The sequence below is a fragment of the Salmo salar genome, chromosome 09 (genome assembly GCF_965601325.2).
Source record: "Salmo salar chromosome 09, fSalSal1, whole genome shotgun sequence".
NCBI lineage: Eukaryota > Metazoa > Chordata > Actinopteri > Salmoniformes > Salmonidae > Salmo > Salmo salar.
In genome coordinates this window covers 83,024,515-83,041,177 of record NC_138299.1, presented here as the reverse complement: position 1 = coordinate 83,041,177, position 16,663 = coordinate 83,024,515, and the positions used below count along the sequence as shown (strand labels likewise).

At 51.1% G+C, this 16,663-nt stretch overlaps 1 protein-coding gene across 5 annotated transcripts in view; it reads right to left on the bottom strand.

Moving 5' to 3' along the window:
* The window catches only part of LOC106611968 (protein FAM13B), an 81,503-nt gene that overhangs the window by 22,627 nt on the left and 42,213 nt on the right, over window positions 1-16,663 (bottom strand). For 4 of the 5 annotated variants that reach the window (XM_014212686.3, XM_082955974.1, XM_082955973.1 and 1 more), the window contains 6 exons: window positions 5,976-6,068; window positions 5,281-5,446; window positions 4,179-4,279; window positions 3,464-3,515; window positions 3,271-3,394; window positions 2,844-2,909 (listed from right to left, as the gene is read on the bottom strand). In XM_014212686.3, the coding sequence (XP_014068161.3) occupies window positions 2,844-2,909; window positions 3,271-3,394; window positions 3,464-3,515; window positions 4,179-4,279; window positions 5,281-5,446; window positions 5,976-6,068 (602 nt within the window). The remainder of the gene's footprint in view (window positions 1-2,843; window positions 2,910-3,270; window positions 3,395-3,463; window positions 3,516-4,178; window positions 4,280-5,280; window positions 5,447-5,975; window positions 6,069-16,663) is intronic. The other variant, XM_082955972.1, reaches the window with a different exon arrangement.

Sequence of the window (16,663 nt, the reverse complement as noted above, 5' to 3'; positions counted from 1 at the left end):
AACAAGGGTCATCTACAGCACTGCAGTTCCAGGACCTACTGAGACAGGACACCAACACAGACACACTGGTCTCCTAGTCTCCTCCTGTACAATGGATTAAAGTGAGCTAAAATAAATCATTCTGCCATTTTTGTTGAGTGCTCAAACTCCTTTCTGCCTCTAATTTGTCCTTTAGGAAGTTTTGTCATTGTTTTTGAGCACCCCTCCTTTCCTTTGGTTGCTGAAGGGCTAAGAGTCACCTGAACTATTGACAAAGTATATTTTGGAGCCTATTCCTCTCTGGTGGAGCTGTGGCACTAAAGACATGTGTAGTTGTCTAGGATGTGTGGGCATGTCTGTGCCGAAGCGTGCAGATGAATCGAGTGACAGTCAACGAGAATCATCATGGGCTGCAGAGTAACTCTGCTGTCCTCAGAACTGGATCATTATAAATGATTAGCCGAGGCTACTATGTGTTGAAGCTAGGTTGCACAACGCTAGAATAATTTGAAAATAGGCCTAGGCCAACTACACCATACATGGTTCTTTCCTCAGCTTTCTTTAGACCTAGATTCGATTTTTCCATCTTGGTATGGTTTGCTCAATTTCACACTTTGTGGCCTGAAATAAATACTGAACAAAAATATCAACGCATCATGCAACAATTTCTAAGCTTTTACTGAGGAAATCAGTCAACTGAAATAAATTCATTAGGCCCTAATCTATGGATTTCACATCAGAATACAGATATGATCTCTGTTGGTCACAGGTACCTTAAAAAAAGGTAGGGGCGTGGATCAGAAAACCAGTCAGTATCTGGTTTGACCACCATTTGCCTCATGCAGCGCGACACATCTCCTTCGCATAGAGTTGATCAAGCTGTTGATTGTAGCCTGTGAAATGTTGTCCCACTTCTCTTCTATGGCTGTGCGAAGTTTCTGGATATTGGCGGGAACTGGAACAAGCTGTTGTATACAGCGATCCGGAGCATCCCAAACTTGCTCAATGGGTGACATGTCTGGTGAGTATGTAGGCCATGGAAGAACTGGGAAATGTTCAGCTTCCAGGAATTGTGTACAGATCCTTGCGATATGGGGCTGTGCATTATCATGCTAAAACATAAGGTGATGACAGTGAATGAAATGCACGACAATGGGCCTCAGGTTCACGTCATCGTATCTCCGTGCATTCAAATTGTCATTGATAAAATGCAATTGTGTCCATTGTCCGTAGCTTATGTCTGCCCATACCATAACCCCACTGCCACCATGCGGCACTCTGTTCACAACAGCAAACCGCTCGCCCACACAGCGCCATACACGTGGTCTGCAGTCGTGAGGCTGGTTGGACGTCCTGCCAAATTCTCGAAAACAATGTTGGATGCAGTTTATGGTAGAGAAATTAACATTCAATTCTCTGGCAACAGCTCTGGTGGACATTCCTGCAATCAGCATGCCAATCGCACGCTCCCTCAAAAATGTTGACATCTGTGGCATTGTGTTGTGTGACAAAACTGCATATTTTAGAGTGACCTTTTATTGTCCCCAGCACAAGGTGCACCTGTGTAACAATCATGCTGTGGCCTCCATCATTCTTAAATGGCAGAAGCTTGGAATCACCAAGACTCTTCCTAGAACTGGCCGCCTGGCCAAACTGAGCAATCGGGGGAGAAGGGCCTTGGTCAGGGAGGTGACCAAGAACCCTACAGAGCTCCAGAGTTCCTCTGTGGAGATGGGAGAACCTTCTAGAAGGACAACCAACTCTGCAGCACTCCACCAAATCAGGCATTTATGGTAGAGTGGCAAGACGGAAGCCACTCCTCAGTTAAAGGCACATGACAGCCCGCTTTGAGTTTGCCAAAAGGCACCTAAAGGACTCTGACCATGAAAAACAAGATTCTCTGGTCTGATGAAACCAAGATTGAACTCTTTAGCCTAAATGCCAAGTGTCACATCTGGAGGAAACCTTGCACCATCCCTATGGTGAAGCATGATGGTGGCAGCATCATGCTGTGGGGATGATTTTCAGCGGCAGAGACTGGGAGACTAGTACAGAGAGATCCTTGATGAAAACCTGCTCCAGAGCGCTCAGAACCTCAGACTGGGGCGAAGGTTCACCTTCCAACAGGACAACAACCCTAAGCACACAGCCAAGACAACGCAGGATTGGCTTTGGGACAAGTCTATGCATGTCCTTGAGTGGCCCAGCCAGAGTCCGGACTTGAACCCGTTCGAACATCTCTGGAGACCTGAAAATAGCTGTGTAGCAACGCTCCTCATCCAACCTGATCAAGCTTGAGAGGATCTGCAAAGAAGAATGGGAGAAACTCCCGAAATACAGGTGTGCCAAGCTTGTAGCTTCATACCCAAGACGACTCGAGTCTGTAATCACTGCCAAAGGTGCATCAACAAAGTACTGAGTAAAGGGTCTGAATACTTGTGGTATTTCAGTTTTTAGCAACAAAAAAAAACAGCCTGTTTTTGCTTTGTCATTATGGGGTATTGTGTGTAGATTGAGGTATAAAAAAGAATTTAATACATCTTAGAATAAGTCTAACGTAACAAAATGTGGAAAAAGTAAAGGGGTCTGCAGTTGATTCTTCTCTATGACTCTTAGATACTGAGAGGTAACCATTAGGAGAGGTGTGAGAATGACCTTGCTGAGTGAGCCCTAAGCTGGTCGCCCAGAAGAGACAAGAGAGAGAGCGAGAGAGGTGAAGGACAAAGAACTCTGGATTAGTCTCACTGACAGGGACCCGGGTCCAACAAGGTCTGGATTAGTAAAGAGAAGGATGATGAGGGAGGAAGTATGGATGGATGGATGGATGGATGGATGGATGGGATGGATGGAGAGCTCCTACTTACCATGACCTCTCCCCTGCAGGTGCATACATGTGAAGTCTATGAGGGGGAGAAGGTTTGGGGATGGTGCTAAGGGAGGAGGGAGAGAGAGATGGCAGAGAACACCGCGTGAGCTGACGTTTCAGGCAACCAGCAAGCATTCTAAGGCACTTTCATACCTAGCTAGCACAACCCATAATTAATCAATCATTTGCATCCATGTTTACTTGGAAATGCATTTTGGTTAGTCTCCACTGACTTTTTAATTTTTTAAATAATTTTTATTTAACTAGGCAAGTCAGTTCGGGAATTCGATCTAGCAACCTCTTGGTTACTGGCCCAACGCTCTAACCACTAGGCTACCTGCCGCCCCCACTTCACTCCATCACTATCCTAACTGTCCCTTAGGGAACATTGTGTATTAAACACACAACCATGGTGAGAAAGTTACCTTCCCACTGGCTGTGGGGGAAGATGCGGTGTTGGTGGTGGGAGCTGGGGCAGCTGGCAGGGTGAGAGGGGTACCCCCTGGCGTCTGTGTTGGCATTCTGGTCACACTCACACACATCAGAGACCTGGATGGAGAGACAGGGTTAAACAGCGTACGACCTAGTCGTAAAGGCGGCATTGGCATAGACACTTACACAGGCGATGAGATCAGCCTTGTTCATCTTCTCACAGGCTTGGTTTTCTTGCCTGCAACAAGAGACAGAGAGAGACATGTGAATAATGGTCCATTTGAACTACAGAGAGGCACGTATGATGGTTGACCTCATTGGTGATGCTAATGTTTTTATTTGTTACTGTGGCTATTTTCACCATTGACTATTGAACACAATGCCTTATGCACAATGTATTAGAGTGACCGTTGATCAGCTGACAATAACTGAGGACTACCGTCATGGACAGGCGTGTGTGTGTGTGTCTGTACGCTTGCTTTATGTTGAGCCCAATGATGAGCGGAGGTAGGATGACGCCGTATCCAACTGATTAGAATAGACATCATGATGAGTCAAGTGTCCTCCACTCCGCAGCACCAGACAGACAACATGATAGTCTCATGTCTCGGTCTATTTACAGAAGAACGTCTCCCTCCAGTCTATTCACAGCGGACGGCTCACATCACACATCAGTCTTTTCAAAACCATGTTAGGGCTGTTTGTGTTCTACATAATAACTAAACAAAACACTCATACAAAGCCCCAAAGTCCAGATTAACGTACAACTTGTTTGATTGAATGCCAGCCATCAGCCTTCTCTGGGAAGGCAGGAAGTAAAGTAGACAGCAAAGCCTTGGTGTTTTAATCCGTTGAGGAAATTGTGTATTTTAGCAATACAATTAAATGCTTCAAAGCCAACCTGGCCGTGTTGATATTGTTCTCTGCGTCTACGAGAGCCTCGGCGTGGTCCAGGTCCATTCCAGAACTTGCGGCGTTATGGGAGTCACAATCCTGGACCTCCTGGGAGAAAACAGAAACAATGTCTCAAGAATTAGACTTCATTTCTTACACACGCACACACACACGTATCCACTTGCCAAGTAGTACCCTTAAGCACAGCCCAACATGTAGGCTCTCTGTCAAATGGAGGCACCAATAACAGCCAACTGTGAGGTTATTTTGATGAGATGCTATAGCTTGAATTCCTGGAATGTGGGCTCCTTTCCTTTCTATTAAGTGGGTGAAGATGGCCCTGTATGTATACATGTATGGAGAGGGGAGGAGTGTCTGTGGTCTGAACAGGTGTTGTGGTTATTCTTTGGGGGGCAGGCAGACTATTTAAAGAGGGTGACCCAATTCATGGAGAGAATCCCACCTCTGGGCTGAGGGGCTGTGGAGCCTAGCCAGCAGGCATCTCTGTTGTGGTGGAGGAGAGAGGGAGAAGTTGGGTAGACATCAGCGTAAACGAGCTGCCATTTTATTTAGGGTTCACCCAGCCTCTATCCACAGCCAGTAGCCAGGAGAGCTAAAATGGTGCCCAGGAACACTGATGGACCAATGACTGCCATGTCAGAAGACACTAGTCATCTACAAAGATACCTTCAGATGTCTCCCCCCAAATCCATGACATCATCTTATGCTATACAGGCTAAATCTGATTCTGTGTAGGATATCTAAAGTGCATCAAATTGGCAGTTATCTAGTGTGTGTGATGGTGATTGTCAGGCAGGACTGGCTGTGCTTGGCGAGAACAGAACAGTGTATGAGGTCCTCTCGTCTCCCAGCACCCCAGCCCTCCCAGGAGAATTACATTTTTGTTATGGGCCACACAAAAGGCCATGCTGATAGCAACAAGCATCAACCTTGTAATGAATTGATAACGTCCGGGCTCAGTATGGTAAACATTAAATATTCTGCTGACAGCCAGAGCATGTGGAGTTGTTTGTCTGCGGTGTGTGTGTTTGTGAGTGACTGACTCTACAGTATGACTAAACAAATGACTAAAATGTAAAATGACTGACCTGTTGGGCCTCAGGGCTGTGCTCTGAGTGCTGCTCCGTCTCTGTGACTGACAGGGGACTGCTTGTGGGGCCCTCCTCACTCTCACACAGGCCCTCTTCACCATGGTCCTCTTCACCATGGCCCTCGCATGGCCCCCCCGGCCCTGGCCTCTCACTGGGGCCCGCCCTGTGGGATCCAACCAAGTCATTAGCCATAATAAGTCCCATGGAGCAACAATCAGCATTGCTGGCTGTCAGCTGTGGTAACACGACCTTTCTGGAGCTGCCTACCACCCAGTTCTGTCCAGAATGTACAGTATGGGTGAACAGGGTGACAGGGGAATGCATGTTAGAGTGAATGGCTAAGTGTGCATGCTTTGATACATGTCATTCTGTACGTGTCGAAATAGTTGCATCATGTATGTCGAATTTTTATTTATTTAACTAGGCAAGTCAGTTATTGTAAATAAGAATTTGTTCTTAACTGCCTACCCTGGCCAAACCCGGATGAGCCAATTGTGCACCGCCCTATGGGACTCCCAATCATGGCCGGATGTGATACAGCCTGGATTTGAACCAGGGACTGTAGTGACGCCTCATGCACTGAGATGCAGTGCCTTAAACCGCTGATCCACTTGGGAGCCCAATGTGCATTTGTATGTGTGTGAAGTGCAATATCTTGTGAGTACATGTAAGTGTGTGTGTTCACTGCTCACCCTTGCCTCTCATAGATGATCTCATTGTCGATGGAGCTCTTGAGGTAAAAGAAGTGCTGTCCCACCGCAGCATGGATGGTCCTCTTTATAATGCTGCAGAAACAACACAAGCCAAAAGTATTAACTTCTGTTGCCACAGTACTAACCCTCTGAATCCATCTAATTAGGAGCATGAGAAGCTGAGTTGAACCGCTCCGCAACCCATTTCCTGATCTCTGGCAGGTATAATAAAGTCAACCAGGGAAAAGTCCTGTGATATATAATACAGCACTATCTGAACTAAGTACCAAACTCCCTGCTCATTAAGCTGTACTGAACTCTGCTGTATTCCTGGCTTCAGAAGTGTGCATAGATGGATAAAGGGTTAGCTTTAGCATAGCCATCTATGAAGGGGCCAAGCAGCCCCTGGCAAGAACCCAATCACAAGACTGCATAGAGTCCTGGTCACCATTTTGTGGTATAGTTGAGCCCAATATATATGCATGTACATCATTGGCTGTGCCCAGCTCTGCAACAAACCTTTATCCGTTTTCAGAGAGGACATTCTGTTTACGTACGGTGCATTTGGAAAGTATTCAGACCCTTTGACTTTTTCCACATTTTGTTACCTTACAGCCTACCTTACAGCCTAAGTATTCAGACCCTTTACTCAGTACTTTGTTGAAGCACCTTTGGCAGCGATTACAGCATTGAGTCTTCTTGGGTATGACGCTACAAGCTTGGCACACCTGTATTTGGGGAGTTTCTCCCATTCTTCTCTGCAGATCCTCTCAAGCTCTGTCAGGTTGGATGGGAAGCATCATTGCACAGCAATTTTCAGGTCTCTCCAGAGATGTGACGTGAGTGTGGGTGTGCGAGACGTGAGTGTGGGTGTGCGAGACGTGAGTGTGGGTGTGCGAGACGTGAGTGTGGGCGTGCGCGTGACCCGAGTGTGGGTGTGCGCGTGACCCGAGTGTGGGTGTGCGCGTGACCCGAGTGTGGGTGTGCGCGTGACCCGAGTGTGGGTGTGCACGTGACCCGAGTGTGGGTGTGCACGTGACCCGAGTGTGGGAGTGCGCGTGACCCGAGTGTGGGAGTGCGCGTGACCCGAGTGTGCGTGACGTGAGTGTGGGTGTGCGTGACGTGCGTGAGTGTGGGTGCGCGACGCGAGTGTGGGTGCGAGTGGCCCGAGTGTGCATGACGTGCGCGACGCGAGTGTGCGTGACGCGAGTATGGGTGTGAGAGACGCGGGTGTGAGTGTGAGTGACGCGGGTGTGAGTGACGCGGGTGTGGGTGTGGGTGACGCGAGTGTGGGTGACGCGAGTGTGGGTGACGCGAGTGTGGGTGACGCGAGTGTGCGTGTGCGCGACGCGAGTGTGCGTCGGTGCGCGACGCGAGTGTGCGTGTGCGCGACGCGAGTGTGCGTGTGCGCGTGACGCGAGTGTGCGTGACGCGAGTATGCGTGACGCGAGTGTGGGTGTGCGTGACGCGAGTGTGGGTGTGCGTGACGCGAGTGTGCGTGTGCGTGACGCGAGTGTGCGTGTGCGTGACGCGAGTGTGGGTGACGCGAGTGTGGGTGTGCGTGACGCGAGTGTGCGTGACGCGAGTGTGCGTGACGCGAGTGTGGGTGTGCGTGACGCGAGTGTGCGTGTGCGTGACGCGAGTGTGGGTGACGCGAGTGTGGGTGTGGGTGACGCGAGTGTGGGTGTGCGTGACGCGAGTGTGCGTGACGCGAGTGTGCGTGTGCGTGACGCGAGTGTGGGTGTGCGTGACGCGAGTGTGCGTGTGCGTGACGCGAGTGTGGGTGTGCGTGACGCGAGTGTGGGTGTGCGTGACGCGAGTGTGCGTGACGCGAGTGTGCGTGACGCGAGTGTGGGTGTGCGTGACGCGAGTGTGCGTGTGCGTGACGCGAGTGTGGGTGACGCGAGTGTGGGTGTGCGTGACGCGCGTGTGCGTGACGCGAGTGTGGGTGACGCGAGTGTGGGTGACGCGAGTGTGGGTGTGCGTGACGAGAGTGTGGGTGTGCGTGACGCGAGTATGGGTGTGAGTGACGTGGGTGTGCGTGACGCGAGTGTGGGTGACGCGAGTGTGGGTGACGCGAGTGTGGGTGACGCGAGTGTGCGTGTGCGTGACGCGAGTGTGGGTGTGCGCGACGCGAGTGTGGGTGTGCGCGACGCGAGTGTGGGTGTGCGCGACGCGAGTGTGGGTGTGCGTGACGCGAGTGTGGGTGTGCGTGACGCGAGTGTGCGTGTGCGTGACGCGAGTGTGCGTGTGCGTGACGCGAGTGTGCGTGACGCGAGTGTGCGTGTGCGTGACGCGAGTGTGCGTGACGCGAGTGTGGGTGTGCGTGACGCGAGTGTGCGTGTGCGTGACGCGAGTGTGCGTGACGCGAGTGTGGGTGTGCGTGACGCGAGTGTGGGTGTGCGTGACGCGAGTGTAGGTGTGCGTGACGCGAGTGTGCGTGTGCATGACGCGAGTGTGCGTGTGCGTGACGCGAGTGTGCGTGACGCGAGTGTGGGTGTGCGTGACGCGAGTGTGCGTGACGCGAGTGTGGGTGTGCGTGACGCGAGTGCGCGTGGCGCGAGTGTGGGTGTGCGTGACGCGAGTGCGCGTGACGCGAGTGTGGGTGTGCGTGACGCGAGTGTGGGTGCGTGTGGCGCGAGTGCGGGTGCGCGTGGCGCGAGTGCGCGTGGCGCGAGTGTGGCGCGCGTGTGGGTGCGCATGGCGCGAGTGTGGGTGCGTGAGTGTGGGTGCGCGTGGCGCGAGTGTGGGTGTGCGCGTGACCCGAGTGTGGGTGTGCGCGTGACCCGAGTGTGGGTGTGCGCGTGACCCGAGTGTGGGTGTGCGCGTGACCCGAGTGTGGGTGTGCGCGTGACCCGAGTGTGGGTGTGCGCGTGACCCGAGTGTGGGAGTGCGCGTGACCCGAGTGTGCGTGACGTGAGTGTGGGTGTGCGTGACGTGCGTGAGTGTGGGTGCGCGACGCGAGTGTGGGTGCGAGTGGCCCGAGTGTGCATGACGTGCGCGACTCGAGTGTGCGTGTGCGTGACGCGAGTATGGGTGTGAGAGACGCGGGTGTGAGTGTGAGTGACGCGGGTGTGAGTGTGAGTGACGCGGGTGTGGGTGACGCGAGTGTGGGTGACGCGAGTGTGGGTGACGCGAGTGTGCGTGTGCGCAACGCGAGTGTGCGTGTGCGCGACGCGAGTGTGCGTGTGCGCGACGCGAGTGTGCGTGTGCGCGTGACGCGAGTGTGCGTGACGCGAGTGTGCGTGACGCGAGTGTGGGTGTGCGTGACGCGAGTGTGCGTGACGCGAGTGTGCGTGTGCGTGATGCGAGTGTGGGTGACGCGAGTGTGGGTGTGCGTGACGCGAGTGTGCGTGACGCGAGTGTGCGTGACGCGAGTGTGCGTGACGCGAGTGTGCGTGTGCGTGACGCGAGTGTGCGTGTGCGTGATGCGAGTGTGGGTGACGCGAGTGTGGGTGTGCGTGACGCGAGTGTGCGTGACGCGAGTGTGCGTGACGCGAGTGTGCGTGACGCGAGTGTGCGTGTGCGTGACGCGAGTGTGGGTGACGCGAGTGTGGGTGTGGGTGACGCGAGTGTGCGTGTGCGTGACGCGAGTGTGGGTGACGCGAGTGTGGGTGTGGGTGACGCGAGTGTGGGTGTGCGTGACGCGAGTGTGCGTGACGCGAGTGTGCGTGTGCGTGACGCGAGTGTGGGTGTGCGTGACGCGAGTGTGGGTGTGCGTGACGCGAGTGTGGGTGTGCGTGACGCGAGTGTGCGTGACGCGGGTGTGCGTGACGCGAGTGTGGGTGTGCGTGACGCGAGTGTGCGTGTGGGTGACGCGAGTGTGGGTGACGCGAGTGTGGGTGTGCGTGACGCGCGTGTGCGTGACGCGAGTGTGGGTGTGCGTGACGCGAGTGTGCGTGACGCGAGTGTGGGTGACGCGAGTGTGGGTGTGCGTGACGCGAGTGTGCGTGACGCGAGTGTGGGTGTGCGTGACGCGAGTATGGGTGTGAGTGACGTGGGTGTGCATGACGCGAGTGTGGGTGACGCGAGTGTGGGTGACGCGAGTGTGCGTGTGCGTGACGCGAGTGTGGGTGTGCGCGACGCGAGTGTGGGTGTGCGCGACGCGAGTGTGGGTGTGCGCGACGCGAGTGTGGGTGTGCGTGACGCGAGTGTGCGTGACGCGAGTGTGCGTGACGCGAGTGTGGGTGTGCGTGACGCGAGTGTGCGTGTGCGTGACGCGAGTGTGCGTGACGCGAGTGTGGGTGTGCGTGACGCGAGTGTGCGTGTGCGTGACGCGAGTGTGCGTGACGCGAGTGTGGGTGTGCGTGACGCGAGTGTGGGTGTGCGTGACGCGAGTGTGCGTGTGCGTGACGCGAGTGTGCGTGTGCGTGACGCGAGTGTGCGTGACGCGAGTGTGGGTGTGCGTGACGCGAGTGTGCGTGACGCGAGTGCGCGTGGCGCGAGTGTGGGTGTGCGTGACGCGAGTGCGCGTGGCGCGAGTGTGGGTGTGCGTGACGCGAGTGTGGGTGCGTGTGGCGCGAGTGCGGGTGCGCGTGGCGCGAGTGCGCGTGGCGCGAGTGTGGCGCGCGTGTGGGTGCGCGTGGCGCGAGTGTGGGTGCGTGAGTGTGGGTGCGCGTGGCGCGAGTGTGCGTGACGCGGGTGCGCGTGGCGCGAGTGTGGGTGCGCGTGGCGCGAGTGTGGGTGCGCGTGGCGCGAGTGTGGGTGGGCGCGTGGCGCAAGTGTGGGTGCGCGTGGCGCGAGTGTGGGTGCGCGAGTGTGGGTGCGCGTGGCGCGAGTGTGCGTGATGCGAGTTTGCATAGCAACCCCTTCCTGATGCCACACAAATACGGGGTCCATTCCAATGATGTGGGTAAATATCAAACAGTACACCGCCTGCCTCTCTGCTCATCAGGCAGTGCTGGGGTAGCTGACAGGAAGAAGGGGCCGGGTTGATTCAGCAGTATGCGCCCTCCGGCTCATAAACAAAGTGTTGCATGCCAGGATTCTGTGCTTACATAACATCCCACCACTGTTAGCGCCAGTGTCGGGTTGAGCCAGAGTTTCCCTTTTTTGGGGGGGGGCAACTAAAGGGGCACCCCAGGGGAAAAGACAGGTGCTCTAAAGGTTGATATTGACAGGGTGGGTCACCTCCTCAAGCATGCCATACAGACACAAACGTTAACAGTAGAATGGTGTTACTGTCCCACCCTAGATCTGTGAAACCACTGACTGTGGAGACTCCGACCCACCACAGAATATTAGAGGGGTTCACCATCTCCAGTATCACTTATCACAGCCAACAGGACCTCCATATGCCAATAGGATTCAGTGCCCTTTCTCTAGTGTTAAAAATCTATCCCCTTAGCTCTCACCTCAGTCTCTGCCCAGCTGCTCAAATATATTCAATAACACCTTAATTATTAACCCCCTCTCCCCCCTTTTGTTTACTGAGAAAAAAGCAGCACTCTGATTCCACACTGACTGTGCAGTAAGAGGCATAAACACTGAAGCCACAAGCTATCAGAGACTAAACAGGCCAGACACTCAGTCGCCCACCACCGCACCTCCCTTCTGACAGTTAAACATGTTACGTAAAAATTTCAGCACACCTAGACAATGACCCCTTCCCTGTGGCTCAGTTGGTAAAGCAATGGTGTTTGCAACGCCAGGGTTGTGGGTTCGATTCCCACGGGGGGCCAGTACAATTATTTATTTTTTAAATAAAAAATAAAAAAAACTGCTTGAAATGAAAATGAAATGTATGTATTCCCTACTGTAAGTCGCTCTGGATAAGAGCATCTGCTAAATGACAAAAATATTTGGACTTTGGCCAGCGAAGCAGCCAGTATGGCTCAAGAGAGAAAGAGAGAGTATAGTTGAGTTTTGGTCTACTGAGTTCAGATGACATAACCAGCACCATTCCATCTCACTGAATCCCAAGGTAGTCCTTATTTTGCAGTCAGCAATGAGAGCGCTGTTGGACAGGGCCAGACACAGGCCAGAGCGCACAGCACTGAGAGATCTGTTAGTGCATCTCCCTCTCTGAATCAGATCAGACTGCTTCTCATCAGTCCTGTTTCTCAGACTGTGGAGAAATCAGCATGTGTGACTAGATGGAACACAGACCAAGGTTTTTGGAGTCAAAGACAAAAAGCTTTACTAGCTTTAGAAAGCCCTGGAGCGCCTCATGCATTTGGCTAACGTAATGAGGTGAAATAAGCGGGCCAGCTTTGCCAAAGTGATTTGGGTAAGGAGGAGGACTGCCATATCATCTGCCACATAGCTCTTTGACTAAGTAGATTGCTGACCTGACCTCCTGATCACAGGGAAAAGGGCTCCAAGTGGTAGGTCAGAACAATCTTCTTCCAAAATACAGGTAGCCTAGGCTTTTGACTCTTAAACTCTTCCGGGAGCCAAATGCTGCCATACATCACACTGTTTCAGCAGGTACTTCAAGAAAAGCATCCCCCCCCACACACTTTCCCAGGCTTGACCTTTCAGCTCGTAAACACCTCTTTTCCTTATGAAAACTAAACATGTGTCAAATCAGACCTGCAACCTTCCTGTGGGGGTAGTAGTGGAGGTTTAGAATTAGTCCTCTGATTAACAAGTTCATCATTAACTACCTGGGCATGACCTCTCAGTGACATCATGGGGCTGTATTAATCTATCATACACTACAAATCTCAAAACTGTATGTGACAATATACACAAGCTGTCACAATCCTCCTCCCCCTCATCCTTCCCACCCAGCCCCACCGGGACTTTACCTGTGCAGCAGAATTTCACACGCCATTTTCACCGGTTGTTGGTTCTGCTTGGTTAGTCGAGTGCCGTTTTTTTATGGGTTATCTGGACTGAGCATTTATTGGTGATAAATTCTGTATGAGCAGGTAAAAAGAGCAAACCCTGACTACCTGGGTACATATTGTGGAACTCTGTCCTTGGCTGGCTGGCTGTGTACTGTTGGGCTCTGCTGCAGTAAACAATCCAAAACCCTGCTCAAATACAGGACTGCCTGACACAACCAGGGAACCTGACCCGCTGGCCAATTACCTGGCCTGAGGGGGGCGGGCTTCCCCAACCGATGCCCAGTAAACACAGAATACAACACAGCAGCCCCCCAATCACTAAACACACACACACTGACACCCGTCACCCTGGCTTTTATATAACCTGCACATCACCCCTATGTCCGCTTGGCACCCATATCCTACTCAATCATATCCCACTGGCAGAGCTGGCTCACTTACAGCTTCTGACTGGAGCTCAGCTAGGGGGACAGGATGGCCACACCCAGGCTCTCTTTAGCCATTACCTCATCTGTTTGTCTCGGGAGTAATAAGGAACAAACACACAGAGGTACACATCATATACACTCTCCATACATCCTGAGCCAGGTCACCGGCCCACCTGAACTGACCATGATGGAATCAGTTCAGGGAGTTCCATGTGTTCTGAGAATGCTTCATCATGTCCACTTGCAGCAAAAGGGTCAGGTTTGTTGTTAATCTGAATGTTTTGTTGACCCATTTATCATTGCTACAGTTGTTTAGTTGCTATAAAAGTAATCTTTCCTGGGTGTGTTAGAATTCCTAGGAAATTAAGATAAGTCTGTCCAACTACTGTGGGCAAGAACTGATAACATATGTTATATTTGTTATGTAGGTCGCGTGGATACTATATTCCAAGCCAGGTAGTGCATATCAGAGCCATATATTCTAAACATACGGCTCTGGTGCCTATAGCCTTGACATAATCAGGTAATGAGACAAGGTAAGCTGGGAAAGGACGGTAGTAGGAAGTAACTAAGAGGTGAAGGGGGTGGGATGTAGCTGGACATGACGCCCGCAGAGGAACAGCAGTGGACATAAATGATCAGCTACTTCAAAATAAACCCAGGAGCAGACCCCAACACCAGGAGTGGGTATATGGAATACATTCAGTAGGAGGAACTTGTTTTGATGGGCCCAGGCCCGAGTGGAGCTGGAGTCCACCTTGTAGGGTGCTGCTAACCATGTAAACGCCTCTCAATGTGTCTACGAAGAGTCACTCCGCCGTCCTCGTGAAAGAGACAGCAAGTGCTCTGTTGACACAGATAAGAGCGGTAGGTTTCTGTGGCATGCAGTGGCCTCAGAGCCCTCATAAATAATGTACACAGGGTCTTCAGGACAGGTCTGGCTGGAGAAAGTAGACCATGAGGAGGAGTTTGGCCAAGGGGCTGTTGATCCTTTGGCTCGGACACTGTCCAAGTCTCACATGACACCCTGGTCAAAAGTGGTGCACAAAGTAGGTAATAGGGTGCTATGTTGGATGCAACCACTGGCTTTAAAAGCAAGTGATGGTGGCGTTGTGAAGGAAGGCATGAGTTGGAGAGGTGGACAGGGTGAGGGAAGGGGGAGAGGGAGGTCTGTGACCCTGCCACCTCACGCAGAGTCACTATGGTGCAAACAGCTGTTCACACATTCCCCTGTCTCGCACCTCAGCCAACAGCATGTCTCAAGAACGCTGTTCCTCATCACCAGAGTTTATTTCTGTGGCCCATAAAAAAAAATGTAGCGGGGAACGGATGGTGGACGGTCCAATGGGCTTATATTTAGATTTGATGGGAGCTGTCGCTGAGATGTTGTCAGGGCACAATGGGGACAAGCTTAATGTCTGTTAGGGCTCGGCACAAACAAGTCAGCAAAGCCTGCAGTTTTTCCCTCCATGACTGAATGACATCGGACATGATCAGTCAAGTGTTACTGTTGATCCATGACCACCATCATAAGCAAAACATTTAAGACAACATTCTTCTTGTTGAGGATGGTGGTCAATTGTCTTGAATAAAAATATGAAAAATTGGGTTAAGACTATTTAATTGGACATTAATTTAAAAAAGACATGACAACTTAATACTGCACAGACATTCCTTCAAAAGCAGAACTGTGACTGCAGAATAACCCCAGGCATCACAACAATAGTTGTGAGGGATACTGTCAGGCACTAGTTCTGTTGGTTGCCTTTTCATCTCTATTAAGGCCTCCCGAGTGGCACAGCGCTCTAAGGCACTGCATTGCAGTGTTAGAGGCGTCACTTCAGACCCGGGTTCGATCCCGGTCTGTATCACAACCGGCCGTAATCGGGAGTTTCATAGGGTGGCGCACAATTGGCCCAGCGTCGTCCGGGTTAGGGGAGGGTCTGGCCGGGGGGACTTTACAAGTAGGCCGTCATTGTAAATAAGAATTTGTTCTTAACGGACTTGCTTAGTTAAATAATAAGGTAAAAAATTGCAGTGCTTGCCCCAACTCCATCATTCCATCAGTGTCTTCAGAAGGTATTCACACCATGACTTTTCCCACATTTTGTTGTGTTAGTCTGAATTTAAAATTGATTACATTTAGTTTCTTTTGTCATTGGCATACACACAATACCCCATAATGTCAAATTGGAATTATGTTTTTCAAAATATTTACAAATGAATCAAAAATGCAAAGCTGAAATTTCTTGAGTCAATACGTATTCAACTTTTGTTAAGGCAAGCCTAAATAAGTTCAGGAGTAAACATTTGCTTAATAAGTCACATAAGTTGCATGGACACACTGTGTACAATAATGGTGTTTAACATGATTTTTGAATGACTACCTGGTCTCCGTACCCCTCCCTCAGTCAAGCAGGGAATTTCAAACATGGATTCAACCACAAATACCAGGGAGGTTTTACAATGCCTCGTAAAGAAGGGCCCATACTGGTAGATGGATGAAAAAAAAGCAGACGTTGAATATTCCTTTGAGCATTGTGAAGTTCTTAATTACATTGTGGATGGTGTATTGATACACCCGATCACTACAAAAATACAGGTGTCCTTCCTAACTCAGGTGCCGGAGAGGAAGGAAACCGCTCAGGGATTTCACCATGAGCCCAATGGTGACTTTAAAACAGTTAGAGTTTAATGGCTGTGATTGGAGAAAACTGAAGATAGGTCAACATATTCCAAAACATGCATCCTGTTTACATCAAGGCACTAAAGTAATACTGCAAAAAAAGTTGTAACGCAATTAACTTTTTGTCCTGAATACAAAGTGTTATGTTTGGGGCATATCCAACACATTACTGAGTATCACTGCATCATGTTATGGGTATGTTTAATAGTTAAGGATAAAAAAATAAAGCTAAGCACAGTCAAAATCCTAGAGGAATACCTGGTTTAGTCCACTTTCCACTAGACACTGGGAGATGAATTCATCTTTCAGCAGCACAATTACCTAAAACACAAGGCCAAATATACACTGGAGTTGCTTACCAAGAAGACAGTGAATGTTCCTGACTGCATTTATTGTAGCTGGGGATTTTAACAAAGCAAATTTGAGAACAAGGCTACCAAAATTCTAATCAGCATATTGATTGCACGCAGGGCTAATACTCTCGACCACTGCTACTCTAACTTCCGCGATGCATACAAGCCTTCCCAAACCCTCCCTTCGACAAATCCGACCAAGACGCCATCTTGCTCATACCGTCTTAAAAGGCAGAAACTCAAAATGGATGTACCAGTGACGAGAACCATTCAACGCTGATCTGACCAATCGGAAGCCACGCCATTTGGAGATGTTGTACCCAGTGTGACTATTAAAACCTACCCTAACCAGAAACCGTGGATGGATGGCGGCATTCGCGCAAAACTGAATGCGCGATCCACTGCATTTAACCATGAAGAGGTCTGG